A 21,487-nucleotide genomic window follows, 5' to 3' on the forward strand; every position below is an offset into this window, starting at 1 on the left:
GGCCGTGTGTATAGGAAGTAGACAGTTACACTGGAGCTGAGGCCGTGTGTATAGGAAGTAGACAGTTACACTGGAGCTGAGGCCGTGTGTATAGGAAATAGACAGTTACACTGGAGCTGCGGCCGTGTGTATAGGAAGTAGACAGTTACACTGGAGCTGCGGCCGTGTGTATAGGAAGTAGACAGTTACACTGGAGCTGCGGCCGTGTGTATAGGAAGTAGACAGCAGACACTGGAGCTGAGGCCGTGTGTATAGGAAGTAGACAGTTACACTGGAGCTGAGGCTGTGTATATAGGAAGTAGACAGTAGACACTGGAGCTGAGGCTGTGTACATAGGAAGTAGACAGTAGACACTGGAGCTGAGGCTGTGTACATAGGAAGTAGACAGTAGACACTGTAGCTGAGGCCATGTATATAGGAAGTAGACAGTTACACTGGAGCTGAGGCTGTGTACATAGGAAGTAGACAGTTACACTGGAGCTGAGGCCGTGTATATAGGAAGTAGACAGTTACACTGGAGCTGAGGCTGTGTATATAGGAAATAGACAGCAGACACTGGAGCTGAGGCTGTGTACATAGGAAGTAGACAGCAGACACTGGAGCTGAGGCCGTGTGTATAGGAAGTAGACAGTTACACTGGAGCTGAGGCCATGTGTATAGGAAGTAGACAGTTACACTGGAGCTGAGGCTGTGTGTATAGGAAGTAGACAGNACACTGGAGCTGAGGCCATGTGTATAGGAAGTAGACAGTTACACTGGAGCTGAGGCTGTGTGTATAGGAAGTAGACAGTTACACTGGAGCTGAGGCTGTGTGTATAGGAAGTAGACAGCAGACACTGGAGCTGAGGCCANTGGAGCTGAGGCTGTGTGTATAGGAAGTAGACAGTTACACTGGAGCTGAGGCTGTGTGTATAGGAAGTAGACAGCAGACACTGGAGCTGAGGCCAGTGTCCATTTGTGAGTCTGCGTCCATTTTTGCTGCCATAACAATGCTAGAGGGCAGGCAGCTTACAGAGACTGGGATTTATTTCACCAGCATTATAGACACAGGGAAGTCAAAGGTCAAGACTCTGTTAGCCCTACTTCTGTGCATCAGGTGGAGGGGAGGATGTGGGTCCTCACGTGGCAGAAAAGCTGGAGAGTAAGCCCTCTCCAAGAAGTCTGGTTTGTAGCAATGCATCCTGAGCGCAGTAGCACCTCCCTTAGGTTCCTGCTAGAACACCTGACCTGGGGTGATGGCTGAACGTGAGCTTTGAAGGGCACACACTCTCTAACCATCCCGTGTGGCTGTTCACCAATGTCTAGAGTGCGAAGGAGTTTCCACCCATCACTTTGCGTGTCACTGTCTCGCATTCCACTTCATGGAATTACACAGTCACCAGGGCCTTCAGGATTCAGTACCTGGGGACCAACTGGATTTAGCTGAACTGAAAAATGCAACAGGCATCTCAAGGAGCAACAAGAAGGCAGCAGGTTGCTCTCCAGCCTGGAGCTGGGCCAGCACGCCGGGCTCTGCTCCAGAGGAAGCTCACTTCCTTCCGCCCGCCGGCCGCCCGCCCATTTATCTCCCCCTGCCCTCGCCGCAGAGGACTGAGGTTGATGTGACGTGCTTCCAAAAAATATCCCACAACGTGACAAGCAGAATCCTATCTCCTGTGCAGCTGTGTGAGGGCAGTACCTCCACGTGCTTTCTTTGTCCTTTGTCCTGGGCTGTGTAGACTGGCAGTGTTTGTCCCCTTGCCTGTCTCTCAGCCCCTTCCTTGCTGCCAGGAGACAGCGGATGGGATTTCTTGACTGACAGACTACACGGCCATTTGTTTCTTTCCAGGATTTTTTAGGAAAAAATTTCAAATGTGGGCAAAAGTCAAAAAAATTTTTCCATTGAACATTATGAAGCCCCAGTTAAAGCTTGTCAGAGCTGTAAGTACCTGGCCTATGGCTTGTTCACAGATAGTTTCTATTATTTTTGTATGTATTTCAAGGTAGTGGGGCCCCCTCTCATCTTCTCACTACTTGTGAGTCTTCCATCTCTGTTAAAATAGTTGGGATTGAAGCAGCTCTGAGAGGAAGACAGTGGTGAGTTCAGGCTGGTCCTTCTCTGCTGGCTGCTGCCTGCTGGCTGCAGGGCATTTACTGCGGATAGGTTTAGTGAGTGCAGCTGCACTGTCCTCTGTCACAGCCACATGCCCCACAAGTAGGTGAGCCACTTTGAAAGTTCGAAAATCAGAGCTGTTTGGGAGAACTGGCTAGTATACACAGCCCTGTTGTAGCTCTTGGTCCGGTGGAAAGTGTGGAAGAGTGTCCGTGTCTGCTGTGAGGCTCAGAAGTCACCCTAGGGGCTAGCGCCTGGGCTGCAGTGATCCCAAGACTTTGTGTTGTGTGTAAGGCTGGCATAGCACGCCCATTACCACTGCCTGCATCTGCTTCTGACCACATGGAAGGAAGGGGAGGGCTTTTGCTTTCTTAATGAAGCAGGTGTGTTTGGAACTGTATTTTAGGACCAACCTCTCTAAATGCAGTATGTGCAGGGGCTGTGGTCATTGGGGTTCTGAAGGAACTAGGTGTCCTGAACTGTCTCTCCTTTTCTCCTGGTCAGCCACAGGCACTGTCAGGTTCACACAGTTGCACTTACAGGCAAGCTAAGTTGTTGAGATCTGCTTTGGACTTACATTTGTAACGTCCTCTTTTCCTGCCCACTTCCTGCAGGCTCGGGTCATGTACGACTTTGCTGCTGAGCCTGGAAACAACGAGCTGACCGTTGCGGAAGGAGAAATCATCACAATTACAAACCCGGTAAGAGCGGGCGAGCTTACAGCGCTGTGGATGTGCGTTAATGTGGTGCCTTCCTTCGTGTATGCTCAGCAGCTCACATCGGTGTTTCAGCTGTTGCTTATGAAATGCTGATGCTACAAGAAGCTGTTACATGCGCACCCAGAGAAGTTCAGTCCCTGCATATGGCTGAGTGTGTGACTAAATTTATTGTGCCTCCTTTTTGCTGCTTTTCCCTAACATTTGTAACCTGCCAAGCATCCTGTTGTGGTCCTGGAATCAACTCCCAGTGTTTTCTCCCTACGCTACAGGGCTGTGTCTCTGTAATACATAAGCAGCCATGCCGGCGTTCCTAAACAGCCTAGTTTCTGATTGCTCTCTCTGTTCTTAGCCTGACCCTGTAGTAGGATTACCAGAAAGCAGTGTGTGTTAGCTTAGCTCCCAGCAGGGCCACATCACCGTGTTCATAAACCCTCTTTGAACTTGCGTGTGCACATAGAGGCGTTCATCCTCATACATGCACGAGCAGCTCTGACCACACAGCTCTTCCCTTCCCTTCCTTTCCCATAAGCATTTGTGTGGTCTCTGGGTTCAAACTCCTTCTGGTGGAAATTTAGCACATTTCTGTTTATAGAGTACAGTTTTTATAGCCCATTGAGTTTCTTCTGTGATCTTTGTTGCTCAGAAGTCAACAATACCATTATTAGATCATCCAGGCCACACTCTGTTATCTCTGGGGTAGTCACCACACTGTTCAATTCTCTTTATATGCAACTTAATTGTAAGCATTCTTAAAGTCTTTAGCAGTATTATGAGATGAAAACTGTTTGAAATAAAAGTTCTGAGGAAAATTATCTCAATTACTCTTATTTTATTCAGAAGGGAAAAGAGTGAAGTGGAGGGAGAATTAGTCTCTGTAGCTACAAAATGAGCAGACCTTCCAGCCACTGCTGTTCTGTCCTCACCTGCTTCCCAGGACGCCACTGAGAGTGCAGGCCCTCAGCCTTCTGCCTGTGCCCCTGGGCATGTCCTCCCCAGACCCTGTCACAGCCCCTAGGTTCCACACCAGCAGCTGTGTCTCTTGTCCTAAGGCTCCTTGTCTGAGGTTTGTTCCCCAGTGTTCTTCCTGAATATCCCATCACAGTGCAGTGGCTGTATCTGAGGCAGGAAGCTGTGCTTGGTTCCCAGGGCTTCTCTGATTGTCTCTCACCAGCTACTTTGAGCCCCTCTTTTGGTTTATGATAATGATTATTCTCATAGCATTGCTTTTTGGCCCTATATGTTAAACCCATAGTATTCGCAGCCTGACCAGGCTGCTCAAGCTCTCATGGGCTACCTGGGCTGTGTCTCAGTGCCAGTGGAGGTCATGGAGAACATCAGATGTCCTGGATGATTGAGAACCACCCATGTGCTTGGTCCCTAAGAGCAGAGAGGGTTTATGAACACTGAGCCAGCTTTCCAGCCCCTAGTTTTGTATTTCTAACAAGTAGAAATAGGTTTAGTTTTCAGACAGAATGACAATACATTCCAGCCATTTCGTAAAATTAGTAATTTCCTAATGTTATCAAATGTCCTGTTAGCTTAGTTGCTGACTCACATGTTTTTAATTTGAAAACCCCCTAGAATATTGACCTGACACAGTATTGACTACACTCAACCTTGTAACAAATTATCACACATGACCACATTTCCCATGGAAAGATAGGTCCTTTGGGAAAGCACTTGTTTTATAAGCATAGGGACCTAGGTTCAATCCCGGAAACATAGGACAAAGCCTCTTGGTGGCCATCACGGGCATGGGTGGAACCAGGTAGGTTCCCAGGCCTCTCTGACTAGCCAGCCTATCCCATTTGGTGAGCTCCAGCCAGAGAGAGTTTTCCAAACAGAAAGTGGGGCCCATGAGATGGCTCAGTGGATGAAGGTACAGGCACCAATGCCACCAAGCCAATGGCCTGGGCTGATGACCACAGCATACACATGGAGAAGGAGAGAACCTACCTCCTGAGTTGTCCTCTGGCCTCCACACAGGCCATGGCACTCGTGTGCACACACATGCACATACACACAATAAAGGAGCACATACATGTTTTAAAAGGTGGACAGCGTCCAAGGAAGAGCACCCGATGTTGCCCTCAGGTCTCCACCTGTGTGTGCACCTGTGTGTGCACATACACGCACAAAGGAAATAAACATTAATCGCTTCTTGGAGCTCGGTGTGTCTTGTTAGAATAGATTATTTTCTGTTCTAAACACGATTTTAAAATGTAAAACTTTGAACAGTATTAGTTCTATGTATAAAAAGCTTCATGTTTTTCATGTAAAAATTAGAAATTTGTAACAGTTCTCAATGCAGAATTTCTAAGCGAGTCCTAACCATTGTATTTATCTTCATCTTTTCTGTTAGAATGTTGGTGGAGGATGGCTGGAGGGAAAGAACAACAAAGGAGAGCAGGGGCTGGTTCCTACTGACTACGTGGAAGTAAGCACTGCCCACTGACCAGCTACGCTCATCGTCGCTGCACATCTCTCTATCAGTTGTTGCGTTAAAAGAAGAACTTCAATGGGAAAGTAGTTGGTGCTAATTAAGTAAAGCATGGGAAATACATTGAAGTAGAAATAAGGAAAGAGCTTACCTATGGGCCTAAGCTACAGAAGGGCTTAGATTAGCTTCCTTCCAGGGGCAGCTGCCGCCCGCCTCCAGGTGGATTGATGCGCAGACTTTCAGTGGCTTCACACTTCCTTCTGCTGCTTTCATAGACAGGAGGATGTCTTCAATGGGACACCGAGCTACAGTAAAGGATAGCACCCCAAAGTCCTGCGCGTGACCCTGCCTGCCTGATACACAGCCACTCAGCAGCAAAACTCTCTTCAGAGCCTGCTGCCTGGCACCCTCTGCTGGTTGCCTGTAGGTCTCAAGCCTGAGCACTTGTCTCTCTTCTTGGGTGACAGACACTGAGTTACCTCTGGAAGGCCTCTGGTAGGAAGTTTCCCTGGGCCTTATCAGCAAAGCAGGAGGAGTCTGTCTGTCTGTGTTCTCTTGTCCTCCGTTAAAACTGAGGGGTGAGGAGTCTTAAACATCCTGGGAAGTCAGTAGAGTTTTTTCCTCTTCCAGAAGTGTGTGTCCACACACACACACACATACACAGAGACACGCACCCGCACACGTACACGTACACATAGCTGTGTCTACACAATGCCAAGAGTCCATAGACCCCTGAGCACAGTTTGAAAGTCTGAGGTTCAGATCTTGCGCTGGTTCTGTGCACTGTATATCTGAGATCCTAAAATGGCCGCCGCTAAAAGAAATCTTAAGGATTTAGGTTAACACTGGTATTCATTCTATTTATACAAGCATTTGTTTCTAAAGAGGTATAGTTTCAGCTTCGTAGATTTGTTTAATCTTTCAAGACTGAGTTCACTTTACTAGAAACGGACAGACTCAGCAGGCTAATGTTAGAATATGGTTGAACCAGCAGGACCATTCACCAACAGGATATGATGGGTGTCCATGAACTAAGATAAGCCGTGTTCTGAACTATAAAACGCACAATGTGTTTAAAAGAAGAGGGCCAGGCATGTAGCTCAGTGCCACACTGTTTGCCCTGGGTTTAATTCCCAGAACAACTACCCAACAGAGAGGGGAGGGGGAGAGACAGGGAGAATGTGTGTAGGTAGGTTGATGAGTCAGAGGGTGTGTGCTCGCGTCCACGTGTGTCTGTAGGTAGATAGATTAACCAGTCACAGAGTGCTTCTCAGACTATACTGAAATTTAACTCCAAATTGCTTGGAAATTAAGCAATCTAAATTACATATAAGTCAAAGAAAAAAAATCTCAAGAAAAAAATTGAGAGTGCTTAACATAAATATAAATGAAAACTATCGAAATTGTAGAGTGCAGCAAAACCAGCCTTGAGAGGGAGACCTGCAGCCCTGAAGTGTTGGTCCCTCCCCAGGGTAGATTGTGTGTCACCTCCTCAAGCTCTCACTGAGATGGAATTGTGAGGGAATGACAGTTCTTTCCAATCCTCAGATTTTACCAAATGATGGAAAAGATCCGTTTTCTTGTGGGAATTCAGTAGCCGACCAAGCTTTCCTCGATTCCCTGACAGCTAGCACAGCTCAAACCAACTCATCTTCTGCCAACAGCAATAACCAGGTACGCCTCACCTCCTGCTGGGGCTGGCTGGCTTTCCTGAGAGCTGCGCTTGAGGGGAGGCAGGTGGTACAGCATCGCTGTGGGTGCTGCCTGAAAGTAGCTGTGAGGGGCGTGTGCGGTAGTTGGGGGGCTAGGGGTGTTGTGTGGGGGTGTGTGCAGTGTGAGGGTGTGTACAGTGGTTGAGGGGTTAAGGGTGTGGTGTGGGTATGTGTACAGTGGTTGGGGGTGGGAGGTGGTGTGGGGGTGTGCATTGTGAGGGTGTATATAGTGGTTGGGGGGCTAGGAGTGTGGCATGAAGGGGTGTGGCATGAGAGGGTGTGGCACTCCTGCTGGGTATTAACAGACCTCACCTGAAACATCCACTAAAGACTGTTTGCAAAACCAATAATACAATGAAAGATGGTGTGTTGAGATTTGCTTTTGAGAATATCAGGATATGGGTATGGACCCCTCCCTAAAAGGTTAAATACTCTCCAGAATGAGGGCCTTCGAAGAGGGAAGGAAGCAGACACTGAGGCGGCCAGTTTCTGCTTGGCTAGACTTTGTCATGGGTCCTCCTATTACAGCAAGTGTTCTCTCCCCCCCCCCCAGCCCCCCATCGCCCATAGAAACAGTCAGATAGAAGTAGCACAGCCAGGCGCTCTGCGCTTACACTCTTTGTCAGTGATGTTGGCTCTAAGTAGGCCTAGCGTGAGCCCGTGTTTTAGAGAATGTACAGATTTTAAACATGGCTTGGTAGCACACGCCTTAATCCCAGGCTCTCTGTGAGTCCAGGCCAGCCTGGACTACATAGTTAGACACTGTCTCAAAAAATGAAACCAAATAAGAGAGAGAATGTCCACATTGTGTATTTTATATTTCTACCAGAGACCCTTCTGTAGACTTGAGATTAAGCTCTGTAAATAAGAGAATAGGAAAATGTACAGGCTCTGTCACGTTTTGAGTTGAAATGGTTAGGTTTTCACATGAGAGGACCTTGTGTCCTCTGGCCCTTTTGAGAGAAACAGTTAAATCTCCATCAATTATTCTGGTCACAGTGCCCCTCCCAGGGGGGGCAGTGACAACATATTACTTGGTTCTAGGTCACTTTCTAGTCCAGCTACTAAGTGTTTACTCAATGCCTGACACTTTCTTATTTATGTGGATGAGTTGAAGAGAAAAAATAGTCTACCTTCTAAACAGCCTTCCTGTTATGAGCAAGGAACGCTAACTTGCCACTCATTTTGGAGTCTTGCTCTGGAACTTTGAAGTTATCAGTCCTGCACTCTCCCCTCATGGCCTCTTTCCTTCCTGTCTGTCAGGTTGCAGCTGTCTGCTCAGCCCCAGGAGAGGCCAAAGGGCAGCAGGAGCAGTGGGGCCTGGGGATCTTCTCCACGTCTCCACGTGCATACAGAGGTGGAGCCTTGTATGCACTGCAAGCCTCTTCTCTTGGATAGTAATATAAGCTGTGGTTAGCCTGTGGCTAGGGAGGTTTCCTGGTGGACTTACCAAACTAGTAATCTGTATTAAGTGCTGGCCTTCGAGTGTTTTCTGAATGGAAACAGTAGGCCACGGGAGCTGGAGTCCACTCCCGGGCATCTCATACTTTAGAGTTTCCTTAGTTTGCTAGTTAGCTAAAGTGCCAAGCAGAAAGCCACCTTGGTGAGATTCTCACTAATTCTCAGCCATGGTCCACTTATGGGGTCTGACCCAGCTCAGACAGATACAGAAAGTCATGGTAGCCAAAGCCCTTCTTCTCCTAAAGTTGTGTCTGTGTATGAGAGACAGTACCCTAAACACGTCTGCTCCCCTAGAACTCAGGGAGGAGTCAGGTTTCAGCATGTCTCCCAGCAGGCATATGCACTGTGGGCTTGGTAATCAGGACCAGGAGCTGCTTCCTGGTCCAGGGGCTCCAACCATGTAGCTAGGGAGCAGAATACGACAAAACAGAAATGCTATAGACTAGACTGAGAGATGGCTCAGTGGGTAAGAGCACTGACTGCTGTTCCAGAGGTCCTGAGTTCAATCCCCAGCAATCACATGGTGGCTCACAACCATATGTAATGAAATCTGATGCCCCCTTCTGGTGTGTCTGAAGACAGCTACAGTGTACTCACATAAAATAAATGAATAAATGAAAAAAAAATACTATAAACTGAGAACTCATCACTGTGTAGCCAGTAGTTGCCATTATAGAAGGCCATGCAGTCAGCTCAGTGCCATCTGTGTTACATCTTAGTCCCTGCAAGAACATGAGAAGTACAGGCTGCATCGTAGATGCAGTTCACTGTTTCATGTTACATCACATCAGAATACACAGTATCTGGTCATGTTCATACCAGTGACACCTGGGTTGGCTGCACGATAGACTCCCTCCATTGTATGGTATTGTCTCCTGTCCAGAAGCAATCCGCAAACAAAAGGGACTCTCACTGAGACTGGAAACTGTGCACTGTTCTGACAGCTTGCTGTTGTTGCTATCATGCCCGAATCACTGTTAGTTTGCCTGCTGTGCCTTCAGTCCTCCTGGTATCATCCCCAGAGCTAACTAGCTACCCTGATCCAGTTTTTGGAGTGCAGGATAAATGCAGAATTCTTTCTCTTTAATTGCTGCTTTTCAAACTAAGCTGTTTTATAGCTGCTTCAAATGTATCTTATGGGTTTTCTTCTTTCTCCATTTGCATAGTGTCTATGCCTGGCCCCTGGAGCTCTGCCGTTTCCTTTGTGTGTATTGTCTCCTGTTGGGAGATCATTCCGGTTGTCTCCTCTCCATCCATAAATAGGAGTGCTCCCTTGTTCTGATTGGGTCAGCCTCAGTTGACTGAGTTTTCCCTTTGATATGGGTCATAGTTCCCTGCTGTCTCATTGCTTGTAGTTTCCTTATTGGATGCCAGACTTGGTGATTTTACTTTGCTGAGTACTTTGCACCCTCGTTAATATTTTGAACCCTGTGATAGAGAAGTTATTTTTAAATGTCCATTTCTTTTCCGTTTTAAGCTTTTCTGAGTGTGAACAGAGGAATATTTCACTTAGGGTACTTTTGCCCTGCTACTGAATGAAGTCTTGCTAGCACACTGTGCAGTGTGAGGCTTTCTGCTGTGGAAGATTGTGCTCTGAGTCTCCTCTCGTGATCCTTTCTCTGACTTGAAGAGATTCCTCAGATGGTGACATTAGTGGGTGTCAACTTTAGGCCTCCTGTTCCTCTGCAGACCTTGAGCACGTCCTGGGTACAGCGTCACTCACACTCACTACCCTCCCCGTGCCCAGGCTCCACCTCCACAAGTCACAGCCCACCAGGCACTGCCATGTCTCTCCTGGCGGCAGGGATCAGGGTGTTTGTAGATGTCACTTTCCAGTAACTTAGGACCACTGTCCTTCTGCCCAGTGATGTTAAAACAGTCCGCATGTATTGTCATTTTTTAGCTTGGGTGAGAAGGTAAACTGGGTCTCTTTAGTCTTTCGTGATTATCTTTTCTGTGCCTTGACTTACAAGTTTTCCTTTCGTTTCCATCTCTGAACTGAGAATGGGGTCATTCATAGCACAAGAGTTGCCCCTCACACCACAGAGGTTTTACTAGTTTTCATTCCACACTGAGCTGTGTGGGCTCAGGACTAGGGCTCCAGAGCTGTCAGGAATTGAGTCACCACGTTCCAGCAGAGCCCACGTCAGAGGACCCGCACTTTGGCCTCTCAGTTCCCAGAGTGCCTGGCCTCTTCTTTCCCTCACTTGTGGCTGTGTGTGAGCCCTGGATGGACTCTTACACAGACGGTGCTTTTGAAAGGAAAGGTTTAAAATTCTAACATTTGGACATCTTGGCTGTGTGTTTGCCTGGGTTTGCCTCGCTAGCTATGGCATGCATGGTGTCTGCCCCACTCCAGTGCAGCTTGCACTGTTAGTAGTGTTAGTGCTTCAGTCGTGGCACCAAGCACAGGCTTGGGGAGATGCAACATGCTCTCGCAGAGTTGGGTTTCTGCCCGTGGCCTGCCAGGCTTTTCTCCTGAGTCTGACTGTGCCGTGAACGTGCTGGTTTGATTAAAAGCTTTGCTGTGCCTTGTCCCCTGCTCACCGAATACCTTTTTATTTTAAGGTGGACATTTGGGCTCAGGTTGGTTGTGTTGAAAGACTCAGCCAGTTACTCCCTTCTTCTCCTTCTCCTTCTTCTTCCATAAATAAGGTAAATTTGAGACATGAATAACTGCATGAAGAAATAAGCACTTACCAGCCGACCCTGAGAGGTATGCTTTTCATATGCGGTAATGTGAAGCTCTTCCCGGGCCTGGTCAGGCAGATGTGATTGCTAAGGAGGTAGGACCTGCAGACTGTCGGCTGACACTTTACTGAGACCTGATTGGTGTAGTGAGATCCAGGGAAGGGTTTGGCTCTGAGTGACAGGAGATCAAGCAGATCCTGGGACCAGGAAGGGAAGGCAGAAAGTGCTGCTCAGTGGGCATAACTGGGGAGGGGAAGGGGAAGGGAAGGATAGGGAAGGGGAGGCCCCAGCTAAGAAACAAAGTGGGTTACTGCATGCCCAAGTCTGTGGTTTCAAGACAAAGGGGTTGGTAGATGAGAGCAAAAAAATTGATGGCCAGAGGATCTTTAAAACAGATCTTGGTAGCCCAGCTTGTTACATTGGGATTAGATTGTGAAAACACTCTTGGCATTCAGAGCCTAAAAGGTGTTTGTACCAAAGCCTGAGCCCTGGGTGTTAGCCCTGAGCTTAACTGTGAGGTGAGGGAGGCACACCTGCCCTCTTCTCTGGGATGCCTGAAGGAAGCAGATCTTCAGCTAGCAGAAAATAGCCTAAATGCCTAGTGTCATCTCCTTATTTAAACATGTCTCCAGTAGTGTGTCCTGGCATGTAAACTACTTGCATCCTCTCCACACCTCCTGCTGTAGCATGGGGGAGGCGTGAGGGACATGTAGCACTGTCCCTCTCAGTGAACTGCTGGTTTCGTTATGTTGGGACAGGGTCTCGCTGTGTAGCCAGGCAGTCTCTAGAACTTGCTATGTAGCAGGCTGGCATCAGACCTTAGGCTTTTTCTGCCTCATAAGGTGCTGATTCTCTCTCTGTATTTCAGGTGAACCCCCACTCTACTGAACCCTTATTCTGTCAGCACTGTATGCATTTATCCGTTCATACTTAATAGAAGCCCGAGGAAGGTAGTGTTCCAGGTCCCGTTTAACATAGTAGCTAAGAAGGGTGAATTGTTCATATGCAAGGAGCTGTTGGTAGCAATGCTGGGACCCAAGCATTGTCAATGTTAGGGCTAGTTCTCAGTCACTGCACCCATGGGAAACATCCTTGGCCCCATGGTTACAGAACAGTTCAAAATTCACCGAGTTGGCCAGTGTTGAACACTGAGTAGCCCATGTTTGGGTCAGTGGTGGACTGTGTATGTGAGTGACCACATACGATGATAGTGGAGCTGAACAGTCCCATTGGTGATAGAGTACATTGCTTGTGCGAGCATGTTTGCGTGTGTGATGTGTGACACTGGTGCAAACACATGTACTTGACCTGCTTGCTGCCCATCATGTAAAAGAGCGCCTTCGGTCTTACACAGGCAGGCGTGATGGTTTACAGCCGTTTTGCTGGTTTGTTGTTCACTACTCTTCATAGCCCGTTGCTTTTGTCTACTTCTCCTTCTTGAAAAAACAGTGTATTGTAAAACCCTCTGCTGTCAGCCCAGCAGCAGTGTTAGACGGGCCGTGTGCACTGCATCTTGTAATTGAATCATTCTCTCTACCTGATTTAATCTTGTGTTGTTTTGTTCTTTGTGGCCCTAGGCAGTAGGCCATAGCATATATTTACCCACGGTAGCCTTGGTGGATATCTAGCTTATTTAAGCATGTTTGGATACTTACACCATCTGGAGATGTACTTCTCAGAAACTAGGTTATTACACAGCATGTTGTCTGCCTCTGTTCTAAGTGTAGCTCCCCTGTGGTTATAGATGCATGAGTGTACAGTGCACATACCTGCCACTGCTACCTTAGTGGCCATCCCGAGTTTATTCTCAGGTCCTTCTGGTGTGATAGACAGATACAAGGCTGGTTTCCTCAGACACTTGGCTAATGCTGGAAGCTTTCTCGGTAGATGGCTTGAAATAGCCATTCTATTAAACAGGATGTTATGCACAGGCAATAGCTTCCTGTTATACAGCCAGTGTACATATATTCCCCTGCATCTTAGGAGGTTTTGATAGAGTTTAGATATCAAAGTTTCCGAATCTCTTAAAAATATTACCTGTCAATAAAAAAAAGCTTATGACCAATGAGCTGAGGTAGGAAATAGGAGGTGGGACATCCAGCAGGGATAGAGAGGTTTCTGGGAAATAATGAGAAGCAGGGGAGATTTGAAAGCCATTTACTGAGGAAGGAGGCTGGGACTGCAGGAGAGGCAACCAACCAGCAGGTAGATGAATTCAGGTTGGAATCCCGGAGAGAGTCAGCCGGGAGTGTGGAGGCAAAGCTCAGAAACCAGCAGGTAGAGGGGCTCAGACTCGGGTGGGATGAGGAGAGATTCGAGCAGCAACCCTGAGGAGGAAATGGCTGTAGAGCAGCAGGGAAGTGGACTCAGGGGAGATGTTAGGGAAGACGCAGGCCAGACTGAAGGGAGGTAGCCGAGTTCGGGAAACTCGGGAAACCCCAGGAACTCTGTGGAGACAGGGAGAGGAAAGCGGCCACGTAGCTGAACCCAGGTTAGAATAAAAGGGATAAGTTTAAGCAAGTCCAAGAACAAGCAAAGCTCATGGCCCAGGCATTTATTAATGCATAATTGGTCTCAGTGTTGTCATTCCAGGAGCAAGGCAGGAAAGAGAAACTTGGATTTATTTTTTTATACAGATATGTTGAATATATTGCTCCTGGATGGTGAGCAGTGCCGAAATTTAGTTGGGGTAGGGGTTAGGTAAAGAGTCAGGCATAAACTGTGAATTACAGAACAAGGACAGTGTTTGCTATGTGTCCCGGGAGACGGTCTAAAGTGGCAGACCTGTTCAACTCCTTTGCCTTTTACTACACATGAATTTTTCCTTTTACTGTATTACTTATGAGAATTAAGACCTAAGTAGAAGTACCTACTGTAGAGCCATTAGGTCAGTGGTAAGGGCTCAGCAGTAGCCTGCACAGTGGCTTTCTAGCTCATCACTGGAGCTGATCAGTGCTCACATCGTGTGCCCCTGTTTTCCCCTGGGTCAGGGTGTGTATTAAGTCCATTTCCAGTGACTATACCAGCACTTGTGTTGTCCTCAGGCCTACCAAGAACCAAGTGAGGGGACACTTATGCCTGAGTGACAAGCAGGGGGAGTAGGCTGATCTTGCTTTCCTCTAAGTCTCCTGTCATCCTGTAGCTAAGTGGAGACACAGTCTCTAGAAGTCACAAAAACTCCTTCTCCTTGTCCCTTTCCACACAGGTTGGTGGTGGCAGTGACCCCTGGTCAGCCTGGAATGCTCCCAAACCTGGGAACTGGGACAGCTCCGATGCCTGGGGCACCAGGACAGACGGAACTGGCGCTCAGAGGAACAGCAGCGCCAACAACTGGGACACAGGCTTTGGCCACCCACAGGCCTACCAAGGACCAGGTGAGGGGACACTTCTGCCTGAGTGACAAGCAGGGGGAGTAGGCTGATCTTGCTTTCCTCTAAGTCAGCATAGCACTGTGACTGCCGGATGCAGGGCCCTACAGTCTCATTCAGTACTGACACTTCTCCTTGAACAGTGGTGCCTCCCAGGAGCTCCTCCTAGATTTTAGGAACTTGCTAGAACAGTGCACAAAACTCAGGGACTCATTTGACTTCCTGTCGCCCGTTCATTACTAAGAGTAAATCAAGGGATGCAGCAAGCATTCAGACGAGGAGGTGCATGGTGAGGTGTGGTACTTCCAGGCCCCCTCGTGTCGTGCCTGGGGTGTACCAGGCTGACTGACCGTGGTCGTTACCACCGCCAGCGTCTGCACTTGCTCACCAACTGAGACACTAACGGAGACACTGTTAGAACCAACCCTGCAGCCCAGAGAGTGATCCCAGAGAACTCGACTACATCTGCAGCCCTTCTCCAGTTCACAGAGGGTGAGATGGGGATGAAGACTCTCAGGTTTCAGTCCTTTCTGGCTTGTTCTTTTTCTGGTGGTGAGCTTCAATTCTGAAGTCCTCTCTGGAATGGAAGACACTTCTGTCACCAAGAAAATGCCAAAACATGCAGCCTGGGTCAGGAGGCTTTGCTTATGACTCCTGACTCTGAGTTTTAAGCACAGGAGAGCTTTCCTGAAGGAGAAGCGGTTCACTGATTTAGAAGGCATGGAGAGATGGCTCAGTGGTTAAAAGCACTTGTTTCTCTTACAGAGGACCGGGCTTCATTTTCCAGTACTCACACAGCGGCTAACAGTTTTCTAACTCAGTCCCAAGGGATACAGTGCCCTTTTGCTGGGCTGTGTGGGCACTGCATGCATGTGGTACACAGAAGCACAGAAGTATAATTTAAATAAGAAAAGATGGATGGCCCTCTTGAGGAACAGTGTCCAAGGTTGTCCCCCAGTTTCCATGTACTTAACGCACCAGCCATACACAGATGTGCACATGAGCATACACGTACGTAACACAAATCCCACCCGCCCCGAGAAGGTTCGTCTGTGTCGATGCTGGAACTAAGAAGGCACAGGTCTGCTCCTTCTGACTGTCTCCAGCTTTTCTCTTTTGCTGTGTGACAGAACCTGATGGCTGAGAGTGCTCACTGCCCTTCCCCCATGTCTGTCTCCATGGTAGGCACCTGTTCTTTAGAAGTGGTGTCCATTTCTCTCTAATGTCTTTGAATTAAAACAGTTTTCATTCATTAGTTTGTTTCTTATTTGTAAATTTGGAAGATTAAATTTGTTTCTGTCAAGGCTTCTCTTGGGTACCAGGTCACACTGCTGTAGTCTGCGTTAATTAGAAGTTACTCGGAGCAGAAAAAACAGTGCTTTTATATTTTTTCCATATTTAATGCCAGGTGTGGTAGTGCACACCTTTAATCCCAGAACTTGAAAGGCAGGGCCAAGTGGATCTCTTGTTAGTTCAGGCCATTCTGGTCTACAAAAGTGAGTTGTAGGACAGCGGGAACTACACACACTCACACACAAATTTAAGTTTGTACAGCATGATATTTTGATTTATATAAGACAGTGATTATTGCAACTTGAAATTGACTTGAAAAAGCCCTCACCTCATACATAGTGTGTGTGTATACATATGTACATATATATGCTTTTTGAGAGCATCTAAAAATCTCTTGGCAAACTTCCAGTATATAATACTAACACTAACAATTACCCCAAGCTGTGCATAAGAGCTCATGACTTGTTCCTGAAAGCTGCACTGTTTACCCTCCTATTCATGTCCCTGCATCCCCTCCCCATCCCATCCACGTCCCTGCATCCCCCCCACACCGCCATCTTCATCCCTGCTGTGTCTCAGGCCATGGTTACCCATAGAGAATGAAACTACAGGAAGGAAACCCTGAGTAAGGAGGCCCATGGTTTTGGGTTTTTTTTTTTTTTCCACTATTGAATTGTTGGGGGTGGGTTGCTCTTTTGGAAATTTTATCTACTTTTGGCTTATGTATGAGTGTTTTGCCTACATGTGCTTCTGTATACTGTGAGTGTGCAGTGTTCTCAGAGGACAGGAGAGGGCATTGGATCCTCTGGAGCCGGAGTTACATACCACTGCTAGCTCTAACTGCTAAACCATCTCTCTATCCCCTCACTATTGATCGATATGAGTTCCCTGTATATTTGGAAATACTCTCCCTTTATCACATGGGTATTCTTGGCTATCCATAGTGCCTGATTACCAGTCAATTGCTGCTTCCTGTGCTGTGCTCTGCCTGTTGGTTGATGATGTGGCCCTGTTATCTTTGCTTCAGTTCCCTGACTCTGGTGTGACACCTAAGCATAGTGCTGAGGACATGTCAGGGGATTTTTCTCCCCATCATCCTCTGGGAGTTGTATGGTTTGAGATCTTAATGTTTAAGTAACTGATTTTCTGTTGACGTTTATGCATGATGTAAGGAGTGGATATAGTTTTCCCAGTGCCACTGATTGAAGGAAGATACAGTCTGTTGTGTCACCAACGGCATTTGTCAAGGTTTTGCTGCCCTGACTGCTTTGTCCAACCTGTTTCCAATGTGTCATTTGCACTCAAAGAACAGGGCAGAATTGATAGGTCAAGCCTTAATGCCAACTGCAAAGCCTGTGCTCTAAAGACTCATGGCAGTCTACGCTGTGCTCTGCTCCCATCATACAAGCTGGCCAGCTCGAGAAGTCATCACTCAGAGTTAAGCTTCTCACATACGTGTTTGTTCTTGTTTTCCCTCCCTATAGCAACTGGTGATGATGATGAATGGGATGAAGACTGGGATGACCCCAAGTCCTCCTCACCTTACTTTAAGGATTCAGAACCAGCTGAAGCAGGGGGCATCCAGCGGGGAAACAGTCGTGCAGGTGCCTCCTCCATGAAGCTGCCCCTTAACAAGTAAGTGTGCAGGGGAGCCAAGGATGCAGGGACCTGTGTGTGCGCGTGTGCGTGCATGTGTGTGCATGCGTGAGCCCGCGCACGTGCATGCATGCATGTGTATGAGCGTAAGTGCGTGCAATGCAAGAAGAGTTTGACTTTTTTCTGTTCAGGAATCTACTGAGTTTGGAGTCTTGTGTGGCCTTCAATCTTAGATAGAAGCCAGTTTCATCGGTTTCGCAGGGTTAATAAGTGAAATGTTTACTTAGTTAGAAAGTCTTTAAACCAAGCACAGCAGCACACAGCTGCACACAGCTGCAATGCCAGCACTTGGCAGGTGCAGCAGGAGAAGCTGGTTCAAGATAATCCTCAGCTGTGTGTAGCAAGTGTGGGGCCAGCTGGGGCCCCCCAAAAACCCTGCAAAATACTTCGTATTGCTTTACTTTTAAATGCCATGGTATATTAATATTTCATCAATAAAATAACTATTATTAAGTAATATTTTTAGCTATAGAAAGCTAAAAAATAATGTTAGTAACAGCTCTCTCAATGTCTAACAATTTATTAACAATGTCACTTCCCATGTGCCAGGCATTGTGCAGAGAGGTTCACGGGCACCCTCAGAACCCCGGGTAGAATGTGGCATTCCTGTTAAGCTGGAGCCTAGGGTGGGCACAGTGCTCACATTAGCACTGATGGTAGCTGGGCCAGTTGGGATCCAGACTCTGCGAAGTGAGTCTCTACTGTTTGGTTCAGAGTCCTCTCAGCTGAAGAAAGTACTATTGTGGAACTTGGAGATTCACTGCTTGTGGATTTGAACACTCCGCTGAGGGATCTGGGGGCTGGGGAAAGGGCATGAGGAGTGATGTTAGTAAGTTCTCCCAGCAGGCATACTAAAGAAGTGGATCCTAAACTCTCAGTCCTTTGTCCCTGTCCCTAGGTCTACAATTCACAGTGGACTCAAAGAATTTGTGTCTGACTTGTTTTTCCAGAAAGCCTAGTGTTCAGCACGAGTCTAGAGCTTAGGATCAGGTCTGATCTAGTGTCATGGGCCTGCAAGGTCTCCAGTCTATTTACATAACACTGGGCTAAAAGAGCTCTCAGACCACACACTCTCCTGCTGCCCCAGTCTTCCATTACAGCTTCTGTGCTCAGTTGTGTTCATAACTTTAGCCATGGCATCCAGGGCTCATCAGGCTTCTCGGGAAGATTGGCTGTGATGGGCATTGCTCTCGGCTGTTCTTCCAGCCTTCATACCTGTAGTTTGTCTCTTGGTCCTCTGAAAAGTAGAGACAGCAAAACAAAGGAGCCAGCTCAGGAGCCCGGAGGCCCGCCCCCTGCTCCGTACTTGCTTCCCGGGTTTCAACCCAGGTCTCTCATCTCTGAAGCAAAAAGGTTGTCTTCAGTTAGAGGTTCTTTGTGCTCTAAATGTCATTCCAGGTTGAAAGCAGAAAATTAGTGTAGGCTCATCTGAACCTGTATCTCCCAAGACTTCTGTCTCTTTCGGGGGGAGGGAAGACCTTAAAGCCTTATGTAGTATCTTGAAGTACTCAACAGTTCATTTTATGTATTAGCTATAAACGTAAGTCTTGAGCAAGAAAGGGAAATTGGAAATGTAAATACACTGGAGCTTTGTGAGGACAGATCTTGATAATGCTCAAACATTAATACATTACTGTTTACTTCATAATAATGCTGTTCATAGATGTGAAGGTATTAGCAAGTGGCCATTGTTCCAAGTAGCTAACTCAAATTGCCATGCTATGTCTTGGGAGATGGAGGGCTATCCTCAAAGTGAGTGGTGCTAGCATGCTCAGGTGTGGCTAAGCAGGTGGAGGACCTGTGCGCCACACCTGCTGCAACCGTGTCCCTCTGCCCGTGCTCAAGCTCCACTGAGCGGCCAACTGGCCACCGGGCCATCTGATTACATTGGCTTCACCTTAGCTTCCATCTGAAAGACAGAACAGCGTTAAAACTGGTGTGGTAAGGTCACATGGTGAGAATTAAATGTTAATGAAGACGGACAGAGACTCACAAGACTTTCTTCACGAACAGATTTCCTGGATTTGCAAAACCTGGCATGGAGCAATACTTGCTGGCCAAGCAGCTAGCAAAGCCCAAAGAGAAAATCCCCATCATCGTAAGTCTGCTTGTTCTTGCCCCTTTGCCTTCTCGCTAATTAAAGTGTTTTCTATAAGACCAATGCTAGGAACATTAGTCCTTCTGGAAGTATTTTTAAGCATACTTATCCTGTCCTGGATAGTTGGTGATGTGTTCTTAGGAGTACTACGGATAATCAGCATAAATCAATGATTGTTATTGTCCATTTTTCCTGTTTTTATCTTCTAGCTATTAATGTTGAACCATCACTCATACATTTCAGTATGTTTTCTTTTCCAAAATGTCAGCTACTCTAAGACTTACAGCACATTCACGTTCTGTTCCCATGCCAGCCTTATTTATTCCACCAGTAGGCTCAGCTCAGATATTTACACCACTACCCTGATGACAGTAGAAGCACACAGTTAGAATAAGGGGCTTTTCCAGCATGCTGGAGATAGAATTTCTCCAGCAAACCAGCTGGCAGCTCAAGATAAGATGCTAGCTAGCCGGTAAAGCGGAGCTAATGGCACCATTAACGATGCAATCTGTCGTGGTGAGAGGATTGTTATGTAGTATGGCAAAGGCGCTTTGGTTTCATCCCGTACTTCGATTGTTAGTATGTTTCTTATCTAGGCAATACCCAGTGAATTCCCAAGTGAAATTCTAGGGGGCAAAGAGCTGAAACTGCTCTGTAAGCCTGTTGACTTATCTGTAGCTGAGGAAAGCCTTGGCTCTCATCACCATGCTTGCAGATGAGCAGGAGGAACGACCAGCCTTCTGCTGTCACCTCTGGTTTTAGGAGATAAATGATAAAATACCAGGAATGATAATGGATCCTTTAATTACTTTCTTTCAAATGTAAAAAGCTTCCAACTCTAGGAACCTCCAGATAGAAGTGTAAGGTCATCCAAAGCCCTTGTGCCATTTGTCCCTCCAAAGCGCATCTGTGCTGATTGTCTTCTGAGTAGTTGAACAAGAGTTGAATCTTTATACCAGGCTGGGAAACCACAAACCACGCCCATCACAAACCACACCCATTACAAGCCACGCCCACCGCAAGCCACGCCCATCATGAACCGCACCCATCACAAACTACACCCATCGCAAACCACGCCCATCATAAACCACACCCATCACAAACTACACCCATCGCAAACCGCACCCATCACAAACCACACCCACCACAAACCACACCCATCACAAACCACGCCCATCACAAAACCACACCCACCGCAAGCCACGCCCACCGCAAACCACACCCAGCACGGGTCTTCTCAGGGCACTTAAAGCTTTGTGGGACTAAGGGGGGGGGGCCCCCCGCGCCTCACACTTTGTGTCTTATTTGTCACAGGTGTGACTATGATAGAGCAGAACAGGAAGGCCAGCCTGTGCGCTGCCCGTGAGTGTCAGGAGTGGTAAACCCATGAATCTGTGGGCAGGCGTGGGCAGGCCACTGGTGTAGCCTCTCACATAGCAAAAGAAGGAGGAAAGCCATTGAGTCTTCAGGAGGTGGGGAAAAAAAAGAGACCTAGTTTGTGCTTCGGCTGACAACTAGTATTACTCACTGATGACATAAGGTCTGGTAAGTTTGGGGGCCCAAGCAGTTGCCCTTTGTCCTCTTCACAGAGCAGTGCTGTACTGAAGGCTTAGCAGAGCCTCCTGGACATAGCCACTGCAGCAGCTTAATTGTATATTCTTGGAGACTTCTTTAATGCCGTGTTACTCGTCTGCAGTTCTCAACCACCTCCTGACATAGGGATCTCACCCTGCCCTTTTCTTCTCCATTCTGCACAGAATGAGAGGTGGATATTCTTCCTGCCCCTAGCGTGTACTGGCCTTGTTTGCTGAGGCGTCCTCAGCTTGCACAGGTCTCTCCTCAGCCCTGTCTACTCCTCTTCTGCATGTCCTCGTCACTGCTCACCTGGCTTTCCCTTACTGCAAGACTAAAACCTGTGTTAGAGCTGGCCATGATGGCACTCGCCTGCAGCCTTGGT

General features: G+C 47.5%; 1 protein-coding gene across 2 annotated transcripts in view; it reads left to right on the forward strand.

Annotated features, from left to right (window-relative positions):
* Positions 1–21,487, forward strand: part of Snx9 (sorting nexin 9) — a 73,633-nt gene that overhangs the window by 29,711 nt on the left and 22,435 nt on the right. For both annotated transcript variants that reach the window (XM_021149409.2, XM_029471234.1), the window contains exons 2-7: positions 2,707–2,793; positions 5,174–5,248; positions 6,800–6,925; positions 14,321–14,489; positions 17,261–17,411; positions 19,446–19,530. In XM_021149409.2, coding sequence (XP_021005068.1) covers positions 2,707–2,793; positions 5,174–5,248; positions 6,800–6,925; positions 14,321–14,489; positions 17,261–17,411; positions 19,446–19,530 — 693 coding nt within the window. The remainder of the gene's footprint in view (positions 1–2,706; positions 2,794–5,173; positions 5,249–6,799; positions 6,926–14,320; positions 14,490–17,260; positions 17,412–19,445; positions 19,531–21,487) is intronic.

Source organism: Mus caroli, chromosome 17 (assembly GCF_900094665.2).
Source record: "Mus caroli chromosome 17, CAROLI_EIJ_v1.1, whole genome shotgun sequence".
Classification (NCBI taxonomy): domain Eukaryota; kingdom Metazoa; phylum Chordata; class Mammalia; order Rodentia; family Muridae; genus Mus; species Mus caroli.